This window comes from Passer domesticus, chromosome 2 (assembly GCF_036417665.1).
Source record: "Passer domesticus isolate bPasDom1 chromosome 2, bPasDom1.hap1, whole genome shotgun sequence".
NCBI lineage: Eukaryota > Metazoa > Chordata > Aves > Passeriformes > Passeridae > Passer > Passer domesticus.
The window spans coordinates 84,258,620-84,281,288 of record NC_087475.1 but is presented as its reverse complement, the minus strand read 5'-3'; the positions used below and the strand labels follow the sequence as shown (position 1 = coordinate 84,281,288).

At 40.8% G+C, this 22,669-nt stretch overlaps 1 protein-coding gene across 18 annotated transcripts in view; it reads left to right on the top strand.

The window, feature by feature from the left end:
* Positions 1-1,150: 1,150 nt before the first annotated feature.
* The window catches only part of SYTL2 (synaptotagmin like 2), a 55,263-nt gene continuing 33,744 nt past the window's right edge, over positions 1,151-22,669 (top strand). For 14 of the 18 annotated variants that reach the window (XM_064409654.1, XM_064409655.1, XM_064409659.1 and 11 more), the window contains exons 1-2: positions 1,627-1,743; positions 14,985-15,406. In XM_064409654.1, coding sequence (XP_064265724.1) covers positions 15,306-15,406 — 101 coding nt within the window. In that variant the 5' untranslated portion in view covers positions 1,627-1,743; positions 14,985-15,305. Of the gene's footprint in view, positions 1,349-1,626; positions 1,744-14,984; positions 15,407-15,989; positions 16,152-17,993; positions 18,061-22,669 lie in introns of those variants that run through there. The other 4 variants (XM_064409652.1, XM_064409662.1, XM_064409661.1 and 1 more) reach the window with 4 other exon arrangements.

Here is a 22,669-nt window from a genome sequence, read left to right as displayed (position 1 = left end):
CTCACCTATGTATTTTAACAGACACAGCACACACCACATATGCAGTTTCTCAGCAGTCACTTCTCACAGTGCTGGAGACCCCTGCCATTTAGCAGCAAGGAGCTGCTTTCTCCTAAGCTTGGGTCCAAAGTCCTTGATTAGAGGGGAAGTTGTTTTGGGCAGTGGGTACACCAGACCTCAGTTCCAAGTGCATCCAGCAGGGGTCAAGCACAGCCACAGCTGCCAGCTGATACAGCGTGCCTGGTCCTGAACCACTGTTTTACTCACACCTTCCCTTTTTTCGGAACAAGGGAAAGAGGTATCTTACACAGGAGAAAAGTGTGCTCCATCTACGAAGAGTGTCAAAAGGGCTTCGCATCACTTCTAATTAAGTGATGTTTCTCGGTCTGCGCTGAACAGCACTTCAGTGTGGGTTTGAATAGATACAGCTTAGTATGCTGCATTAGGGTGAATAAACAGGATATGTAGATGAGAGGTGATTGAATGAAAATTATTGAGGGGAGAAAGCGACTTTTAATCTTTCACAGGGTCTCCAATTCACTCTGATCTTTGTGAGCTGAATGTAAGCCTTATTAAAGGCTTATTAAGCCAGAATTTTACTGCATAGTGCATGAAAAGCATGCTCTAGTCCCTTATTTTGTCATCAAAAAGGAAGAGCCGAGTATCAAATGCATGAAATTGAAAAGACATGTAATTGACCAAGGCTTTACACCGATGCTATGAAGACTAAATTTTCTCTAAAAATTGTCTCACCATATCCAAGTTTGAGAAGGAAGTGAAAAATAAGAATTTATTGTTAGCAGGAAGCCAGGGCTGACGGTGTAGGATTTGGGGAGTGAATGGACTCAGGGTGGGAACATAGTGGGGGTGTAATTTGAACTGGAGCTGCTGCGAGCGAGAGCCGAGCCAGCGCTCCGGGCGGCAGCCCTGGGCAGGTGAGAGCAGGGCTGCCCTCAGGGCACAGCGGCCCCGCTCCCGGGCACGCCAGACGCTGAAATCCTTCAGCTGCCCCAAGCTAGAATTAAACCTGTTAGGTCAAGCACTGGGAGAAGAGCGTGCGTAAGGGGAAAATACCAGCACACCAGCCCTCCGCAGGCTCGGTGCTTTCACCCTGCTCGCAGAGGCACTGCGGCTTCAGAAATCGCCGTGGTGGCCGGCTGCTGAGGGGAAGGTCCTGCTGAAACACCCCATGAAATGGCGGCATGTGTATTTTGTGCCACTTATTAAACAGAAAAGCACTTACAGCGACTTCCTGAACAAACAGATGACTGAAACCTCTGCTATCGCGGCCCGTATCTTTACTCAAACAGGGGCGTATGTTCACACTTCTCGGACTGCCCATCGCCAGGTAAAGTGAAATGCTTCTCATTGTCCCTCAAGGCAGCTCGTCAAATCAAGCCGACACTCCCTGCGTGAGCTTCGTGTGAAGAAGCCACTGTCCGCTGTGGAGCTGCTGCCTCAGAGCAGTGCCCGCTGACAGCCGACCCGCAGCTCGCCCGGCCGCGGGCAGTGCCAGCGCCCCAGCCGGGCACGGCCGCGGGTGCCGCAGGTGCCACGAGCGGGAGGGCGGGCCCGGGCAGGAGGGGCGGGCGCCGGCGCTGGCCAGGGCGGCGGGACGGGCTCGGCCTCGCCGGCGCTGCCGTCTCCCTGCCCTCAGACGAGCGGGGCGGAGGCGCGGGACAGCGGCTGCCCGCCGGGACCGGAGAGAAGGAAGGGGGAGCCGCGGAGGGGACGGAAGGAGAGGTGAGGCTGACCTAGAAAGGGCTCTGGGGTTGGGGAGGGAGGGTCTTGTTAATGGAGTGACTCGGAGTCAAGAAGGGTGTAGAAGCCGTGCTCGCAGTGCTGGGACAGCGTGAGAGCGAGCCCGCTGAGGAGCCCTGGCTGCCAGCCTGCGCCGGGCGGGCAGCTCCGGGGCTCGGCCGCGGTGGGCTGGCAGGGCCCGTTCACCGAGCACGGTGCGGCGCCCACAGGTGTCTCGCCAGCCCGGCCCCGGTGTTGAGGCCGCAGGGAAGCGGCGCTTGTCAGCGCCTTTCCTCAGAACCGCTCTCGGGAGCGCCGTGCCCCGGGACATCCCCGCTGCTGCTGCCTCTGTCCGGGGTGGCAGCTCGCTATCTGTGAGAACTTCGCTGCGCAGAGCTCTTGAGCCTGCTGGAATGGGAGGACACTCTTCATTTAAATAAGGTGCTTAGATCTCAGCTGAGAGATGTTAATGACCTTTTCGTACATAGCAAACATTTTTAATCTCAAAACAGTGACTTCGTCGCATCATCCATGCCGTCTCTGAAATGACTTGCAAGATTGAACCTGGCCCTAAAATCTAATGCAGCCAGTTATGTCTTTCCTGTGTGAGCAGGAAAATCTTCTGTGTGAGCAGAAGACTCTGTTGGAAGATTGCTAGGATGAAGGTCACTTAAATCTGGGGACAGATTGTTTAGTGACAAGTACTTGAACTTTTTGAGAAAGTGTAAGGGGAAAGGACTTAGAACATGTTGTGGTGGTGAGTTCCCCCACACTCATTCACAACATATGCTTAACAGGGTGTTTTGAAAAGAAACTTGATTTTATTAGCTGAAAGACCTGATCAAAGTGTTGCACCAAAACATTTGTGTGTTTCCTCACAGATTGAAGCTCTCAGTGATGGATTGTTTAAAAGACTAATGAATCAAAGCACTTTATTAAACTTGTATACAGCAACAATGCACCTTTCCAGTCATTAGTTCTTAATTACCACTAGTTGTTATTATCTCTTTCCCAAACAGTTTTTAACAATCACATATATAAGTGGTAGTAAACCTGAAGTATACAATACCCTGGAGCTGGTGCCCTATATTTCGCACTGATGACTGCACTTCTTGATGGTTTGTTTCAGTTGCAGGAGTCCCAGTAAAGTGCTTAAGAGCTCCTTGGGAGGAAAAGCTGGAATCAAAGTGAGGTTTCTTGTGATTTTCAAAAATTATCATCCTTCTTTTCTAATTGTTAATGTATTGTTCACCTTGCTTCCTCCCTGGAAGAAAAGGGGGTGATCTCAGATTATGTAGTCCATATTGTTTGAGGGAATAAGTTTACTGTAGTGTTGCTAGGCATATTTTTTATTTGTTTTGCAGGATTATTCTGATACCATCAGACACATCTCCTCTTTGTCCTGCAATCTAATTTTAGTTTCATCTGACATCTTTCCTGACCACTCTACATTCACTGTTCTTATCTTGCAGATTTTACTATTTGCCTATGTTTTCCTGTGCCCTATTTGAGCAAATATACTGCAAGTCTCTGTTCATTTGCAGTTGTGTGTTATTCATGTATACTAAGTTATAAAATACTACTAAAGCTGTTGCTGTGTTACAAAATGCTTATACACTGCTACCAATTACATACCTTAGTGTGTTTATGTCTAGGTCTAAGGCAAGGAAATAATAAGCATCTTAGTCTGCTTCTACGTTACATGTGCAGCCATTCTCTGCTTGGTTGTAAGGCATGTTTTTGAATTTCTTGAAGCTGTCATTGGGCCTGTCTCTTGTTAAACAAATTTCATTCCAGCATTTCTTGCATGCCAAAATAGTGTATTATCAGTTTCACTGTCAGACTTAAAATTCAATTAAATAGATATTCATGTTCTTTTTTTCTAATTATGACAAAGGCCAGAATAAACAAGATTCCCATGCCCCAAAAATGAATGACAGAAAAGTGAATTTGTAATTTCCATTAAGAGCCAGTGCTTTAGAAGACCGGATAGCACTCCAGGAGTGCTCTGGAGACCATGTGCAGGTATTCTCTGGAGTAAAGCCCTGTTGTTCTGCAGGAGATGCTTGCCAGATTCCTAAGTGAAAATACTGCTTCAATTTAGAAGAGAGAAAATCTTTGATAGTTTCATCTGGAAAAAAGGCTTAACCAGGAAAGCTCTTAGATGAAGTTGAAGAAATTACTTTTTTCTACTCTGTATTGTTTCCTGTGATCATGACAGAAAGGGATGAAACAGAATAAAATTAAAAAGCTAATAAGAAAATATTATTTACAAGGAAATATTAAGATCATTTATAGTCTCTCAGTAGGAAAAAGTGTTTAATTTTCTATAATTAAAAGTGATGCTCCTATCCTTTGGAATTCATTCTTTATTCAAGAGTGACTTGTTTTAAACCATAGGAAAGAATTGTTTCCTCTGCACAGAAAGTGCTTTTCACCTGGGATTGCCAGCTAATGGATAACTGCTAAAAGTAGTAGGTACCTTTCTGGTGTTTGAAGTCCATTACCTGTTGCATTTAAAGGCAGCTTATTTAGGTTGATCAGAAGTCAATTTAAGGAGGATCCATAGTTTGATCTTCCAATTCCAAAGCACTTACGCCTAAATGTGAATGACCAGCGATGTTGCATTTGCTGTATCAGCAGTCTCCAATTTTTAAACTTATTTGGGCATAACTTGAGAGTGACAGCTGATTTCAGCAGACTTATTTATGATTCATTCTTGTGGCAGGGAGTCATTCCAATTCATCAGGGTACAGCAACTGGCTATGCTAGATTCTTACTTCATGTTATAAGGTTTCCTTGCTATATGTAATTTGACTCTGCTTATTGCATCAAGAGGGCAACGGGAAGAGATGTAATGTACATGTGAGGAGGAGGAAAAGATTACTTCTTCCCTTTCTTTATTTTATAGCTCCTTTTCTGGATGATAATGCTAGACTATTTTTGACCTGAAACCCACTCAGTATCCTGTGACTATACATCAAATTAATGAGCAGCTTAACAGTTTGTTGCCTAGAGAGGCTGGGGACTCCCCATCCCTGAAAATGTTCTAGGCCAGGCTGGATGTGGCTCTGAGTAATCTGGACAAGTGGAAGGTGTTCCTGTCCATGGGATTTGATCTAGACATTCTTTAAGGTCTCTTCCAACCCAAACCATGCTATGATCCCATTTTTCCCCTTACATCTTAGTATGTTCCTTTTTCTTTGCAGTGTAAATCTTCTAAAAGTAATTTTTTATATTTCTCTGTCCCAGTCAAGGAAATTTTGCATTTCATCTCTTTCAAAATGTGTCTGAGTATAGAAAGATAAGAAGAAAGGGGATGCTTATCTGTGGAGTAATTAGCCAGAACAATATCCTAGATTCACTGCAAAATGTTTTTGTTCTACAAAAGCATCAAGCAATATTGGTAAATTCTGAATGAATTTTCCTGCCCAGTGTCTGATTCTGGCTGACTGATAAACTGACAGAGATGTTGCTGTGTGCAGGCTGGATGGACAGTCAGACTATGTGATCTCAGCCTAGAGTAGCTAGAGCTCCACAACTAGATCAGTGTATTTGAGAACACCCAGGTTAGAAATGGCTTCTATGCCATTAGCTTGTAGATATTAAAATCTGCCACCATGCTTTTCTTCTCTAAAGAATTTAAATGGCTAATGCCATTTAAAAATAGCATTTAAAAAATAGAGCATCTGTTATGAAAAATTAAGAGTGAGGTCCAAAAACCCTCTGTAATTGCACTTGAAGCACTGTAAGAAAAAGGTATGTGTCTAAGTCTTAGGCAGATATCTGTCAAACAAGCAGAAATAGCAAGCCCTTAACCTTCTATTCTGGTCCTGCCCACATAACTTGTTTTTTGATCCAGCGATAACTTATGTTAGTGTAAATGTCATTAATTTTACCTTGCTTCATAGTGGTTACATTACTTCTCTGAAGGTTAAGAGACTTGGATTAAAAATGAATACCCTTAGGTTACTCTCCTGTTCCCTCTGCTCTGTTAGAACTGGACTGCTCTATAGCCAGGAATGTCTGGGTGAGGAGGGAAGTTAGGAGAGACCTTGATTTTTATTAATAGTGGTCTGACTGAGAGAAAGTGTACCTGGCTTCCTGTTTCTGCCTGCAAGGTTGTGATATCACTTTAGTAATGATTCTGTGAGGTTTAATCCTAGGATTCAGGCCTAGGAAGGGTCAAGAGAGAGCCAAGCAAACCCCTCAGAGATTATCATGTATTTTGGTGAACAAGGGGATGTGCATTTGAATATTCTTGCGTTAAGTGGTCACGGGGACTCTGGATTTGGCTGCTTCCTGGGTATGTAGCTGTAGCTATTGGGCAAGTGAGCTAACACCTTGCATAGCTGTGTTTGTAAAGAATGAGCCACTCCTGCAAGACTAAATACCTGCTCAGGGACAGGCCTGATACTCCAAAGCCCAGCCTCACAAACTCTGGACTCCTGATTTATCTGCCTGTATATGAGAAACAATTCCTGTCACAGTCTTTTGCTCCTTCTTTCCTATTCCTGTGCTATTCAGCAGCATTTGCAGGGCAAATCCTTTTCACACAGTGCAAATTGACATCTCACCTCATCCAGTGCAACTGAAGGCTGCTCCAGAAACTGTTCCCTGCTTCATGCTTCTCTTGAGTAGCAGTTTGGTTTAGCTCTTGCCGTGGCCTTTTATCTTCCTTTTACCACAGCACACCTCATTTTTCAGTGTCAGAGTTCTCTGCTCTCATCTGGCCATAAGTGTTCAGGGAAACTGGTACCAGTCAGGGAGAAGACAATTTTGCATGATACAGCCCAGCCCAGCAGTGCAAACAATCTTGTGAGTGAAGTTTTCATGGCTGATAGGCTTCCTGTTATTCTTGCAATTCCATATCAGTATTAAGGAGGACTAACATTGCTGCTAGCTAGTTTCAACTTAGCCAGAATGACCCCAATAGCATACAAAATTTTCAGGTAATGGGGCTATCTGTTAAAACATTATGCTTGGGAGGACAAGTTATTTTCCTGTAAATAGGGAGCTATTGTGAGCTTTTTAAAATGTATCTATTAAAAAAATATATATAACCAAACAAGTAAAAAACCCAATAACCTTGAAATAAAAACTTCATTGCAAAGTTTAAGTTAATTTTGGTGACTGAGAAGAGACCTGATTCTGGCTGGTCTGTGTGCAGACTGCATGCTACCTTTTTTAACCATTCTGAATGCTACCTTTTTTAACCATTTGGATTTTTAACTTACCTGGGAACTTTGATGTAGTGCATTTTCTTGCAACTCATTCTTTGGCTTGCTTATTGTTTCTGTGACTGAAGGACTCCTAAAGGATATTTTCTTTCCTCTAGCACCTGATTTGTGCTGGCAGTTGTGTGAGGCTCTGTTTTCAAGTAGGTATATACTTTAGTTATGGTAGCAAGGACCTGATTAATTGACGAAAACTTTCTTAGTATCCTTGAGATTATGTAATTTATTAGGTAGGTAATTTTAACCTTCAAAACTTGCACAAGTGAGTGTCTAAGGTGAGTGGTTAGTCAGTCAGCCTGTGAGAAAGAACAGAGAAAGGGCTTGTTCTGTTTGCTGGCTCTTTGTCCACAGTAGTAATCAATTAAATAGAGCTGTAGTTACAAGAACAAGGCTGGTAGCTGAAAAGGAGGAGGTTGAAGTGATAAATTAAGTGGTTCAGGTGAATTACAGATTCTTTTGATTCCCACAGGTACTTACTTATGCAGTTAATTGTCTGAGAATGATGGAGTGCCTTTTGCAATGTTCTGTGTGATCCCAAATTTCTGTCAGACTGCAGGCAAAGGTGCTCTCAGGAAGTTGAGGTCAGTGGCCTCTGTCAGGGAAAGCAAAGATGATGTAAAATGTTGCTGTCTGGACTAGGCAATTTTATGCTTAATATGTACCACAAAGCTGTTTTGTGCACCCTCCTGCAGAAGCAATGTGCTACTAATAGTGGCCTGAGCAGCTGGCTGTTGACAGTGCTTTAGAGAAGATCCGAGTGGTGCATGGAAGGAGCAACCTGTTAACCCACAGGTTCCCAGTTTCACAAATGTAGTGGAGCAAAATCAGTCTGCCAGTAATGGTAGCTGTCCTTGCTCAACTAGTTCATCACCTCAACTCAAATGAGGAGTAAGAGCAGGACTCTGAAAGTCACAGGGATGCAACAGATACTGACTAAAGGATTTCCATAATGAGATAAAAATAATCTGAGAAGTCATGTTCATGGACTTTGAAATAAAACTTTGAAAAGATTTCTTCAGAAACTGTATGCTCCAGTCTTCCAGTTGGTGTTTAGGACTGGAACTGCCCTACAAACTGTCTTAATGTCAGCTCAGTTTAGCATTACTCTAAGTATTTGAATGCAAATCCTTGTCTGTAACATAGAATTCTTCTCATCTGTGCTGCTAGCCCCTTAATAAGCCCTTTTGTTGGATTGTCTGCTCTAGCAAAGAGTCAGAACTACCCAGTGACTGTAAACTGTAGCTCAGTCTGTTTTCACATAAGAAAGAATAACTTAACAAAGTGCAGGAAGTGTGTCACTTCCCGGTAGCCACTGATAGGAAATACTTGTTAATTAGTCACACTGTTTTGCACACTTCCATTCTCCAATAGTACAATTCCTACAACAAAACAGAATTCTAGATAAAATGCTGTCAATGCTTGCTGGAGAGCAAGGAAGGAGAGTAGAGGTCAGATAGTTCTCCTAAAGTCTTCAGTATCTAAACTTGTCAAGGCCTCTACTTTAGCCTTTTTGATATTTTTATTTTTTTTTAGGAATTCCTAGTGCATAATAGATGTTTTTATTTGGCTTGCATCGGTGCAGTGTTCATTAGCCTAAGCTGGGTAATGCTAAATTGCAAACTAGAATACTTTTTTTTTTTTTTTGAAAGAATGGAGCAATGGAAGAAAAGGAAAGGGGTTTGGCAGCACCTGCTTACAGATGAATCTGCTTTGTGGGACAGTAGAAGTGGGAGAAATAGCAGGTGTGTTTTCCATTCTGCAATAAAAGTTTGTGAGAAGGGATAGAGGTCCTGTTGTCCCATTGTCATTGTTATCTTCCATGTTGAATCCGTATGTTTAAGATGGCAAGTCTCCAGGAGAAGAGGGTAAGCATTTCTTTCCTGTAAAATGAAAAGAAGGTCATGGCTTCTTAACAAAACCTTCTTAAGAAATTAATCAGTTAGTTGCATTATGAGTTTCAGGGTTTCTTGTTGCTGGGATCTTTTTTGGAAGGGAGAGGTGGGGCAATGTTTTGGCTTTTCTTTCATAACTTCCTTGCTAGAGTTTGAATCTCTCTTGTATTTATGTTGGGAAAACATTAAGAAAAAGCTAGCCATTACATACAAAAATGTATCAGATATGTAGGGTCAGGAGATGCTTTCCACCAAGTAATTGGTTTGCTTCTGATCTCTCTAAAGGTTTTAGTATTTTGCTTAAATCTATTTTCAAATAAGACATAAAAACAATCTCTCACACTGGACCCTGTCTGAGTTTAATGCCAATGTTGATGTGAAGAGTGAGAAAGTGGCAATGGGAACTCGAGTCCTGTGAGCCTCCCACTACTGCTGTCTAAATGGAGATGTAAGATTGTAATAATTGTTACACAACTGACAGTGCTCTGCCTTCAGAGACCTACAGGACTGAGTCACCTTCATTATTATATTTCAAGTCCATTATGCTGAAATGATATTATTTGTTTTATAATTCTTGATGAATAGAATTAGCTAGAAGAATTAAGTTATTTCAGATGAACTGTTACTAATTCAAGCAGTGTGTCTATTGGGATTAAACCACAGCCAAGTACAAATGGTACAATGCGCAAGGAAATATAACTAGATTTGAAAATATGCTGATGTTAGTATCAATAACTTGGCAGAATTTCTGTAATTTTGAAGATTCTTTAAATTATGTATTTTTAGTAGATTTATATTTATTGCAATATGAAATAAATGCCAAGGCTTCCACAGTTAGTCTGACAGTGGTCACAGGGAGAAGGAATGTTTAGGTGTGCTTTCCTAAGGTTTCACTTTCATTTATGGGCCTCTTTCTGCAGAGACCACATCCTCTTAATACCTCTGGCCTAATGGTTTTACACCATAACAGGTATAGAGATTTACATTCTTAGGCAGTGCTGACAATATCCAAGCCCTGTGAAAGAAATGGCAAGCTGCCATATGTGATTAGAGGGATTAGGCCACAACCAAAGCAAATTATTCTTTTCTGTTGCAATATTAAGTTGTTAACTTTTATCCTCTTTGCTATTAACTCATCTTCAGAGTAAATTGCCTTAATAGTCTTCAAAGTAGTGAAGGTCTTAATGTCTTACCAAATAAGAATAAAATTAAACCACAGGCAGAGTCATGTGGACCAACAAATCAGATGTTCCAGGAGAAAATGAGATTTTTTCTGAAGTGCTTGTGCCAGTTGAACTTCTTTCTCTTTCAGCTAGTTGAATGTCATTCTATAAGGTTGTCAGTGAAAGTATCTTTAGACTTGCAACTATTTTACAGGTTAAAACCATCAAGGATTGTTTTGATACTGTTGAGAAAGTGGCTGTTTGGAGCAGTCATCTGGTCCTGTTCTTTCCCTTAACCATGTTGTAAGGAATACTGCATAGGAGAACAAATAGGCTTATTATTGCAATAAAATGAAGCATTGCTTTATTAATAAGGCAACACTGAAACTGCTCTTAAAATAGATATCCCTCACTTCTGCAAAAGTCCTTGTTCTACCAACACTCTTCACAACTAGCTAGATAAGAACCTCCCTACCTCCCACTGACTAAACATACGTGTGAGCAAACACTCTTCTCTAAATTAATCTCTGGGACTGTTGGACATATGATATGCTATGTATACTCTGCTATTATAATTTTGAAAATATTCTGATAGCACCTCTTGTAGGAGCAGCTGGATTGGCTGCAGATACACATATCTTACTGGGTGATTTTTTCCTTTATGCCCCGTCAGGAATAAAAATGACAACAGGCCTTCTTGTGCTTAAATTCTTGTCCTGATCATTGCAGGCAACAGCTTTTAAAACTCCCGTCAATTGTGACTTAAGTCCCTCTTCAAAGTTAATAGCTTTTCTTTCTCCACTGCTCAAAATAAAATCCATAATCCTCTGATCTTCTGAGCAAATATGTTCATGACCATTTGTGCTTGTGCCAACAGTGGCGTTTAGCTTAATTAGCTGTTCTACCTTCATGGGATTTGCCTCATGTATTTGCAGAAAAATCATCTCTAAGCCTAGGCTGGTGCTGAGTTACTTGTGACTGCACTGCTTAAATATCACTGGAGAATGAAATTTATTCATTTGTTTGTTGTTGCTGCAAAGCTGTAGCTTGTGGTGCTTGCAGTCAGAGGCACCGTTAATGCCTCATGTCACTTCCCAGGGCCACAGGGGCCACTTCTTCAAGGCTTTTATTGCTCTTAGTATTCTTCTTGGCTTCCATGCTTCAAAATAAAGGCCTATTATTTCCTGAGCATGGGTGTAGGCCAGACTTGGTTGCTTTTGAGAATGAGTTCCTCTGCACATGCAAATTGTTGTAGTGCACAATTGCATTTATCTGTCTTCCTTGGCTTCCTGTTGCCTTATGTGTGGACTTCCAACTCATCCTAGTTGCTAGTCCTGGTATGTTCTAGCAGTGGAGAAATATAGTTAAAAAAATTTGTAGCTTTCAAGCACATAAATCCAAACCCTCTTATTTTTAAGAGGCAGTAGGTTACAAGTAAGTGGATGCATTATGGGATGAAGATGTGTGTAGATAGCAGTCACTGATCAGCCAGGCCTGCAGGGTAGTTGTTCAGCTGAAGGAGTTGGCACAGAGCTGTGTGAAGCAGCCAGAAGTAGGATTGGCTGTCACCTTCTTCCTCTTGTTAGAAGGCATTGGCTGCAAGACAAATTCTCTGGATCAAAGCTTTAGCAGCTTAGGTCTGCTCTACAAGGAGCACTTGAAAAGTAGTTTTGCAATGTAAATTTATGACATTATGAGGTTTCTACATGCAAAAGGTGAGCTTGTTTGTTTGAATGGAACAGCTGACTCTGGGGTTTTGCTGTTTGTTTTCTGACTCTGTTGGTAAACTCAATGTTAGCCATGGCAAAGTACTCCAACCTTTTCCTTGCCTTCCTCATTGCATCCCATAGGTATACACTGAGTAAAAACTTGGACACCTGAACTATTATTGTAATACCACGTAATGTTATATCCCATAGTGTCTGTAATACAGTATTCAAATTAACATTCCCCTTTTGTATTTGGGGAAAATACACAGTGTGTGGGGGTAAGCAGAGCCCTCTGCAGGGTTAATGAATTTGTAGACAAAGTTGTCTTTCTTTTGTGGTTCCTGTTTTAGAAAAATATTAATTCTGACTTAAAGCAATTGAGGTATACAGCTGTCTGAGAGGTTCTGAGAAATTTTACAAGATAAGTTTCTTGGATGAGTGCCTGGCCTAAACCAGTTGGAAACCAAGAGCAGCTTAAGAGTGTGTGTGGGCAAAACTGTATTTTGAGTTGCCTTTCTGTTTCTTTTATTCCCAAACATAGAAGCTTTCATACATGAGTTGGATAAAACATAATTTCACATTCCTGTTTATTACTGTGAGTATTTCATTAAAGAGAGGATTTTTTTGGTGTGGTTTTACCTGAATGTAACGTTTAAGAAAAAAGTCATGCCAAGTATGCCATGACTCACAAATGTTAGTATATATATCACGTGAGACCCCTACTTCGGAAGTCAGTCAATGTGGTATCAATTTCCATGAGTCAATCAGTTTGATAAGGATCTTTCAGTCTTATTTGAAACTTAGGTCTGAAAACTTTCCTGATAAAAAAATGCTTGCAGTTGAACTTGCAGTGGCACCAAACAAACTGTTCAAACCTCTCAGTTCTTCCTGACACGTATAGGGGTTTTAAGAGGAAGAAAATGTCAAAAGAAATCAAAATAATTGAGGCTGTGTGAATTGATCAGGGGGAAGACATTGCTCGGTTGGGTTTTTTTCCACTTTTTTATTTTTAAAAGAACTTTAAGTTTTATTACAGGTTCTATACTCTAAGCTAGCAGTTTTACCATCTCTGTTTAGAATCAGTGCTGATAATCTTTCGCAGGAAGCCAGCCTTGCAGTTACTTGTATCAGACAATCTCAAGAGATTGGCCATACACCACACACACAGAAAGAGGTTTTCTTGTTTATGAAGAACTGTGGAATCATGGGTGAGGAGCATGCCAGGGTGGGTGGTAACTTGCTATCTGACCTCTGATTGAAAACAAAGTGGGGGCGCACCCCTAGCTGAAGAAACTGCTCTACCCATTCTGCCCAGAATGATGGTATCTGGGGAGTTCAGTAGCAGTGCTGCTTGCTGTGAGCTCTCACAGCCTGTTTCGATGTGCCCTTGCAAACTGTTGTTCATCTGGGGAGGATCAAAATTCTATTTCCACTTATTTTATTGATTTGAGTGCTGAGGGACATCAGTAAAGTCTGCAGGTGGTTTTGTAAATACTGTCCAACTATTTCCTTTAGATTTTTAAAATTAATATATTAAGATAATATAGCACATCTTCCCTTAAATAAAAGTCTTTAAACAAAAAAGACCAAAGAAGTGATAAGATATTATTCCCTGCAAAAGGTTTCTTGCAGTCTGGACTGATCTTGGGCAAGAAACAAAGCAAAATCTTTGATTATTCCAGTTCAGGGTCTGTAGTTGCAACATGAGAGCTTCTGTGCCTGTTGGCTGGGCACTTGCCATTCAACCAGCATCCAAGGCTTTAGATTAGCAGTGTGGATGCTGCTTGCTGTGTCAGATTGTGTAGAAAGTTTCCACATGACAGCTGAAACCAATATCCATACCTGTTCCTAGGCTGAAGGAGTACTGTTGTAGATACTCAGCAAACTTAAGATTGTTCTATTTGTTGGTAGTCGTATAGGAAGCACTTTTCACTTTTGCCTAGTTATAAACCTGTAATTTTCTAAAGGCAAATGAAGTTACAGATGGCAGGTTGTTAGGTTGAGATGCTGTTGTATCAACCTCATGCAACAAAATCACAATGAGAATCATAGAGAAAAATATGGCAGCCAAACAAAAACATGCAGAAGGTGGTTGGGCATTGGAGTTTTTGGGGGGATAATCAGTAATGTGGCTACATCTCCCTACCAAATCTAAAATAAATGCTGTTATTTTCAGAACGAAGTTTCCCTTTGAGTCCTGCCAGTGCCAATATCTTGTTTTAATGGCCTGGTTGCACTCTTGTGGCCAGGGCAGCAAATGTAGTGACTCGTCGCTGGATTGTAGTTCTCAGTAGATTGATGTGAGTTCAGCATCCTGTCAGCTACATCACAGTGTCAGTGATGGGACAAAGGAAGACACCCACAACCCTGAAGGGCTGTGATGGAGCTGCCTGGTACAGAGATATGTCCAGTGAAAACATCTGTTTCTCTTCTGTCTCTTACCAGGTTTGGCACTAGGCATTCTTCTGAGCAGTAAATTTGAGCTATTTATTTCTTTTTTCTCAGGCTTTCACATCCACGTCTCTGTAATCCTGAGGCACTAAGATAACCCTACTGCAGACACAACTAACTCCTCTCCATGCCACTCTCTCTATTCCTTTAAGGGGTTTTTGGAGAAGAGGGTTTTGTCTTTGACAGTTGGAATTATCTCTAAGTGGATAGTCCTCTGAAACCATGGCCTATGAAACAGAGACAAAACAGTATTTCAAATTACTACTTGTAAATGCAGTTTGGCTTGTATAAAGCAGTGAGGCTCATATTACCACATGACTTGTAATTACACATACTCAATATGGTTATGTATAAATTATTTCACATTTATTCCATATGGTCTGTAGAACAGTGATTTGGCCTTTTTTTTGTGGTTTTTTTTTTCCTTCCTTTAAATCATTGTGATAAGTACTCTGAACTTACTTTGGGACGTGGTTATCTCCCCTTCACTTTAAATTGTTCTGCTAACTGTAAGGGTGATTTAAAATATACTTGTGTAATAAAAGTGTACCAATTGTATGACACTAGTTTCTGAGTTTTAGGGTGTGAGTTGTCCTATTGGGGAGGAATATATTTTCATGGCCACCTTGTTCAAGAGGCCTGTAAAACAGGTTTGACTTGAAGTGACCATTTGAACTTCATAAACTCATTTAATCACACTGAAAAACTTGTTTCTTTTAATTAAAAATGCATACATAATCTACTTCCCTGATCCCTGATATTGCAACTTGTTCTTCCTTGTCTCTTTTTTAGGGAATATTTTGTTTGTTCACAAATGCTGGATATGCTGGGTCAATGAACTGTTACTCCAGGAAACAGAACTGAGAGGACAAACTGAGAAGACATTATTGTGATGGCAAGCAGGAATGCAACACTCTCCCAGAAGTCTCTCATCTAGGGAAACATGCAAGAAAGCAACCTTTGTGACTTTTTAAACCACTGACTGTAACCCAGTCCAGGTTTGTTAGTGTCTGCTGAAAAAGACTTCTAGAACTTTAAAGCAGGCTACAAGACTGTCCTCAGCAAGATCCAAGAACTTCCCAGACTCTTTACCAGCCCTACACACAAAACAAGATGCTTGACCTAAGCTTCCTGACAGAGGAGGAACAAGAGGCAATAATGAAGGTGCTGCAACGGGATGCAGAGCTTAAAAGAACTGAAGAAGAGAGAGTCAGGTAAGAGATCTAGCACCCTGCTTGTCCTGGGAAGACCTGCACAGTTCCTGTGCTGTGTTACTCAGGAGTGGATTAAAACAGTTGTTGCTGAGGGCCCCATATTCCTCAGTATATGTGGTTTGGAGATTTTTTACTCTGGACTAGATTTACCATAGTCTCTGGATGGAATACCTCTACCACACAAATGATTCATTACTGGCCAAAGTTGTTATGGACCTTTGCAATTCCCTAAGGAGCCAAGAGCACCCTGTACACATCTGCCTTGGTTTCCTCAGAAGAGGATTCAGTTTGCAAGTGTCAAAACCACTGCAAACTGGACTAATGCATAGTAAGTGAGGGACTTGGCTCAAAAGGAGTGCAAGCACCCTCAAGTGAAGGGTACCTAAAATATTTGGAGCTGAAATTGTACCTAAAATATTTGGAGCTGCAGTCCAGAAGAAGTAACAACACTATGCCCTGCTGCCAGGAAAAGTCGTTTCAATCCACAGATAAAGCAGAAAATTGCTCTATAATTTTTTTGTGGTGTCACAGATGGAGCAATGTGTTGTTGTTCTGGAGTGTTTATGTGCTGGGAGGTTTTACTGTAGCTACTGTTGGGGTAACTGCCATGACTAGAAATGCATGCATAGAAAGTAGTGACGCCCAGATGGCTCTGAGAAAGCTGTCTCTCTCACAGGTATAAATAGCAGTCAGATAGTTGCTCCAGCTGATCTAGATATCTGCCTGCTCAAGAGTGAGGATTTTGGTAGGCATTGGTTATTTTTTTTCCAGTGTGAAGGAAATTATCCATTATAAAGTACACAAAATACTATGTGGAAAAAATAATGAAAAATGGAGTCTGAGGTGCTGAGAACTCCAAGTGCTATAAAAGAAACAAATTTTTACAGGCCCTCAGTGAAGGCAGGATTTTCTCTCACTGATTTGGTAATCTTCTCTAAGATTCCTTCTCATTGTAATGTTCCTCATGAAGTAATGTATTTCCAATTCAAATATTTTGAAATTATTCCAACCATGATGCAACTCTGATGCTTCTTTGCTACTGCGAAAGACTTTTTTTGATAAAAATGTCCTTGGTGTAGGCATACCCTATATCCTGCAAAGGAAAAGGCAGCCTGCTTCTTGCCCTAGGAGCACCATTCCTTTTGCTGAGTATGCTTGTGCAGACCTGAGGTTCTTTGATCAGCATGTGGTCAGCATTTTGTTGAGTTATTCTGCTTGCTTCTTTTAAGAGCAATATAGTATAGACCAGTAGCTTCTCTTTGTTAAAAAGATTTTTTCCTCTCAAAGCATTTGCTTTGCTGAAGGTAAAGTCATTACAGGCACTGTTCCAAGTTCCTGCCCCCATCTTAATGCAGCCTAAGTAAATATTTTCACCAGACAGTTTTATCTTCTGCTTCAAAAAGCAGTAAACTGACTTTTCTGTAACAGAATAGCCATTTTATTTACTGAAGGTAGAAAACAAAACCCACTGTATTTAGCCTTGGAATGTTACATCAGTGCCAGGTCTGAAAGCATGCAGGGTAAGTAATTGTAGATGAGAGTTTGAAAACAGCATCTAGGGAAAAGAACCCTTCTTGGAACAGAAATTCTAGAGTCACTCTCAGTAGTGGTCTGAAAGGACTGTCAGAAAGTATTTTTGTCCCTGTAGCTTAACTTTTGCCATTTATGATTCCAGTTCAAGAGGGTGTGGTGGAAAATGCAAGAGACTGCAGGTTGTAGCAGCCTGTAATCATGTTTTGCAGCAGCATGTTTGCTGCTACAATAAAAAGTCTCTTCTGGTTTCTAAATATTATAACTTGAGAAGCTGGAAGCTTACATATGAAATGGATTTTTCTGCTTAATTGTGGCACACGGAGCTTGCTTTTCATGTCTTAGATATTAAAACACTACTTGAATTATATCTCCAGCCAAGGAGATGCAGTGTTTTAGTTTGGATTCTATAGCCTTGCATAGCTGGGAGATTCCAAGACCTGGCATCAACTGTCATCACACAAACATCAGACAGTGTGTTATTTATATGTGTATATAATGAAAGTCTTTCAATGTGATTTTTTTTCCTCTCCAGAAGAAATTCTGAGGTTTGAAGGGTGTTCTAATAATCTGTGCCATGTTCTTGGAGCATGAACAAATTTGTAACGTGACAAAATCCTCTTTGAGCCATTTCCTATTGGAATTTTACAAGTCACCTGATAGAGTCTCTTCCCTCCTAACAGTTCCTAATATTGCTAATCTAATAAAACTCTGAGTAGGCTGGTCCATGCAGCCTCCTTAAGGTAGTCTGCTTTAAATCTTGGTTTCTTGAGGGTTGTAATAGGTGTTTCCCCATCTTGTGGCTTCTTCTGTGTTGCTCAGGATCAGCATGATTAGTTTTAGATACAGCACTGCTTTGGGAACAGTGTGTCTGCTTCCTCCTTCCCCTCTGCTGAGGTTTGTCTCAAAGGAAAGAGGATACTGATGATCTCTTTGGCAGAAGGGTGATGAAGAAATCTCAGGTGACAAGAGGGTGTGATGCATGGAAAGCAAAAGACATTGTATGCTTTTTTATTCCTGATGCAAGAAGATGCCTCTCTTTGCTTCCTTGCCTTAGGAGCTGCAGCAGTTCACTCAGTGGCAGTGTTGCTGTGGATGGGACAAAGGCATAAAACAAGAGTCAGGTAACAGCTTGTCAATACTAGAAGCTGTTTTTCAGCATATTACTAGCTTAATTATTTTGGTTTTGTTGTCATCATTCCTGTCCAGGAATCTCTGATATACCCTACTCCAGCATCGAACAAAATGAGTGGGCTACGTGCATAACTGAATGTCCTGGCAGTAGCTTCAACATAACCCCTAACTCCTTTTACAGATGCATAATTCAGAATTAACTTAACTTTGAGCCCTTTCTGGAGACAGTAACATGAGCAGAAATATATCTGTCTGTGAAGTTGTGGAGTGTGGCTGGGTGACTCTTCTGTGGTTTGAGTAACTGGCCCCGGCACCAGCGTGTCTAAGGCAGAAAGCTGTTGTGGTCACCTTTGAGACAGGGTTCCCTGCTGTGGTGATCAGCCCTTCCCAGCAGAACCTCCTAGCATGCTCTTGTGGGCTGTGTTTGCTCCTTATGTAAACTGAAGGAGGTTAATGATAGGGGAAATTCTGATATGAGGTTGTTTGTTTGGTGGGTGGGGACTGCTGTGTGCCAAATCCCTTTGATATATTAATTGGTGTGGCATTGCAAAAAGAGAGAAAGCTTCAGTGGTCAGATTCTGCTCGGAGTGTGTGGCAGTTGAAAGCCTATTGTAAATGTTATTTTGGCTCTGGCTAGTTCTAACATATCCTCTCCAGTTACTTTTCAAGGCAGTTTTCTTTATATTGTTGTCTGTCTTTCGTGAGGTGGGATATATTTAAGATATTGTGACGAGGTTAATATTGGCATTGGGGAAACCAGACTTACTACTGTAATGTGAAAATAACTGACATCAGAAAACGTACTTGAAATTGTCATAAAATATTTTTTTGTTACATGAAACTGTTTTGAGAGTGTGCTTAGCAGAGGCAAGGAGGTTCTTAGTGCACCAGCTGTGGCAGAAAAGGATAAGCTCATGTCTTCTGGATGAATTCCCCATTATGGATACTGCTTAGCACCACATGATTTTCCAAATACAGAGACTATTCAGGAAGTAGATCAATTTTCTTCTCTAGCAGAATGTTCATGTCATTATTTATTCTTTCTAACAAAGCCAGCTGACATAAGAGTGAAGGTAGGGAGGATGGTCCCAGCCTACCTTGTAAAAAGCCAGTAAGACAGACAGGACTGTTTTCATCTTGATCAGGTGAGATAACTGGGCTTAAGGAAGAGACCTTACTTACTGGTCTTGGAAAGAGATGCAGCATTGGATAACACTGAGAAATAAGGTGATACATTTTCATCCCAGTATTGATTACTGCTTTGTCTACTAGTAGCAGATACATTGTTTGAAAGGATGATGATTGTTTGGGAGTTCTAGTGAAGCAGGGGAGAGAGGACTTATTCTGTATAGTAAAAGAATGCACTGAATGGAAAAAAAAAGTGGATACTAATAACAATTTTAACCTGTATATTGAGTACTCCCTATGTAAGCAAGGTTTTCCCTGCAGTTCCAAAAACTGTCTTGGGAAAACTTATCACATATTTGTACCTGACACTGTGTTGTATTATTAGTGCCAAACTGAAGCCTTCAGATTATATCAATCTTGATTTCTTGTTCACCTGAAATCCTAAATGCAACCTTTTCTTTTGCACAGCAAGAAAGATGTCCCTGGTGGTAGTTTGAAGCAAGCTATGACACAGGCTCTTCTGCTCACTTATGTTTGCTTGTATGTGTCATTTGGTGGGGCTGGTTTTATGCTTTATATGCCTACTTTTAAAGCCTGTGAAGAGCTGGGGACACTGTGTGAGCAGAACCTGCGAGTTACATATTTTCTAACAACCTTTGCAGCCCTTGTTCAGATTGTCCTGTGCTGCTGTCCAGGCAGGCTCTCATACCAACGATGGATTGTCACAGAACACTTTGCTTTCATTGTCAGGGTTGGGTTGATCAGTTTGGTTTAGTTTTCCCCTGTCAGGTTTACTTGGGTTGCATCAGAAGAGGGAGGGGAGGCCACTGGGGAGCCTCAATGCAAATCCTTTAAAATAAGCAGAGAAAATAAACAGTGTAAGGCTATTCTGGAAATAAAACAATTGGAAGATAATAGAAGTTGCTAATACTGGCAGACCTTGAAGACTCCTGCCTCCTGTAGCAAGACTCAAAAGTCTTGATACTGATTTCCTGAATGAAATAAAGTTAAGCCTTTATATGCTAAGAAATGCTTCAGCAAATTCACATATTATTTGTGTCTGCCTAGGGTAGTATCTAATTACATGATCTATATAATTCATTGCATAAAAGCAAATTTGCTTCAAACTTGACTGAGCAGCTACTAATAGGAGAGTCTGAGTGCTAAGTGCAGATGACAGAGTAGAAAGGCACATAGACATTAAGGACTCTATCTGTAGTGCAGAATATGCATATATTTTAAATGAAAAAGGGGGGAAATGTGCTGGTCTGATGCCCCCTGTGTGGCCATCTGCTAGGAGAGAAATGTACAGCAGGGTTAATGTGGTCAGAGTGTTTCACAGCTGCTTGTTAGCACAAACATTGGGATCGTAGTTTTGGTTCCAGATTCTGATGGAGACCATATTTCAGTGGGCAACAGAGCTTCATGTTTTCTCTTCCTTATCTCCAAAATCAATTGACTTCTCACACCTCTGAGCACATAAATTATTCATTCATTCTGATGCTCCAGGCTTGGATGTGTCTGTCTCCCCTCTGACTTGAGAGAGAATGTCAAGTCTTGTCATCAAGATTTGTGCTGACCCCACCCTGGTCAGTTCTCTAAGGACCCAAAAGCAAGGTGATACCCGAGATTTATTCATCAGGGTATTGTTAGTAGACTTAAAACACAAAGACTTCTGAAAAAGCATAAAATGGAAGAACATGCATTACTACAAACAGAATTGGTTTGCTTTTTCATGTATCCAGCTACTTCTAACTATGAGAAATCTTGCTCTCTGGAGAGACACCAAAGGCAAGATTTAGAGGTATTGCTTATGAGGAATTGTGATGGCAAGGATGGGGAAAGGTTGCATAACCCCACAGGTCTGCTTGTTCTTTCTAGTATAGCCCTCAAACAGTTTGAAATTATATTACTCTACTGTTTAAACCAATTAAATAGTAACTGATGGGTTTTTCTGGTTTTTAAGGTTTTGTAAAGTCATGTACAGCTACCATGCAAAAGATAGCTTACTTGCAATTTGGGACTGCCCACTACAAATATTTTGGGTGTAGTTCTCTAACAAATATCAGAACAGATTTCTTTCTGTACCTTATACAGATATTTACAGACTAAAGAGGCATGCTTATACAAAGTGGAATGTTTAAATAATTACTGCTTTGTCCTGTAAGCTTTTTGTAGTTGTTTCCCTCTCAAAGAAGAAAAAATAACCTAATCAACAAGTCTAACTCTTAAAATGTATGGTCGAATATCATTTTACTCCTCTTCTTGCATGAGTGATACTACAAAAAATTTGTCTTTTCTGTGTTCAGAATGTGACCCAGAACCTAAATACTTTGTCTTTTTGTTGGTTTGTGATTTGTTGTTATGTTTGCAGCAAATATAATTGAGATAAAAATAATCAAATCTCTCTTCCCTTTCAACTTCTCCACTTATTTGGTATTTTGGTATCCCATTTGCAGAAGGGAGGTTTCAGAAGTTAATTTGTTGATGAAGTGTGGTAATGTCAGGATTTTAAAAGGCTTTATTTTGGTATTGGACTCTAAGGTGCTTTTTCCATATGTTCATATTAGGGTGTGTGGGACAATAATGAATCTATCTTTGAGGTAAACACAGACCTTGATTTAAATCCTCCTTCATTCATCATGAGGAGTCCCAGAATATACTGGCACCACACAGATTCTCCAGTCTGAAAAGCTCAGCTTAAGCTGTCAATTGAGATATAAGGCAATCAAATATTGAGGTGTCAGTAGTCACATCTTGCAAATTCTATGGTGACTTGTAATGTAGACTGTGAATAAGGTGGGTGCAGGGGAGAGAATTGAGACACTGAGGAATGTAGATGAAGAGTTTTAGATACAGTTATGTATTGGTAGATACTCTTTTTTCAAAAACAGGGATGAATTGTTACCTCTTTGCTCATGCAATGACCTATTACAGTAGCCTACAAAGCACAGGATAAACCATTCTGGATTTGGTGATAAGAAGGTTGTCAGGGACTGATTATATCAGAGCAGATTTCCTGCCTTACAGTGATACCATATGATCTGGCCCATTTTCAGATGTTCCAGAGGTGAAGAGGAACAACCCAATTAATCCATGTATAGATTTTCTGTTTGCCTGCACAGTGGTGGACAGTTGGTTTGTATTCCTGTTCAGTGCAATCTGCATGTACTTACTGCCCTAGGGGAGATGACAAATTTTCCATCTTGCCACAAAACATGTTTCACTTTGGCATAGTGGAAACATCATATTAAATGATGGGAACAAAGTCTTATTCAGTCCAAAATCCTCTATTAAATTTCCTTTTAACTATGTACCTTTACTTTCTTGAGTTTAAAGTTCCTATTGGAGAAATGGGCATTAGCTTCCCTATAACTTTAGGCTGTTACCCCTTGAAAAACTGTAGCATAAACTAATTGGCATTTTAACAGAGCACAGAGGGACTCCAGAATACATACTTGCATCACACAT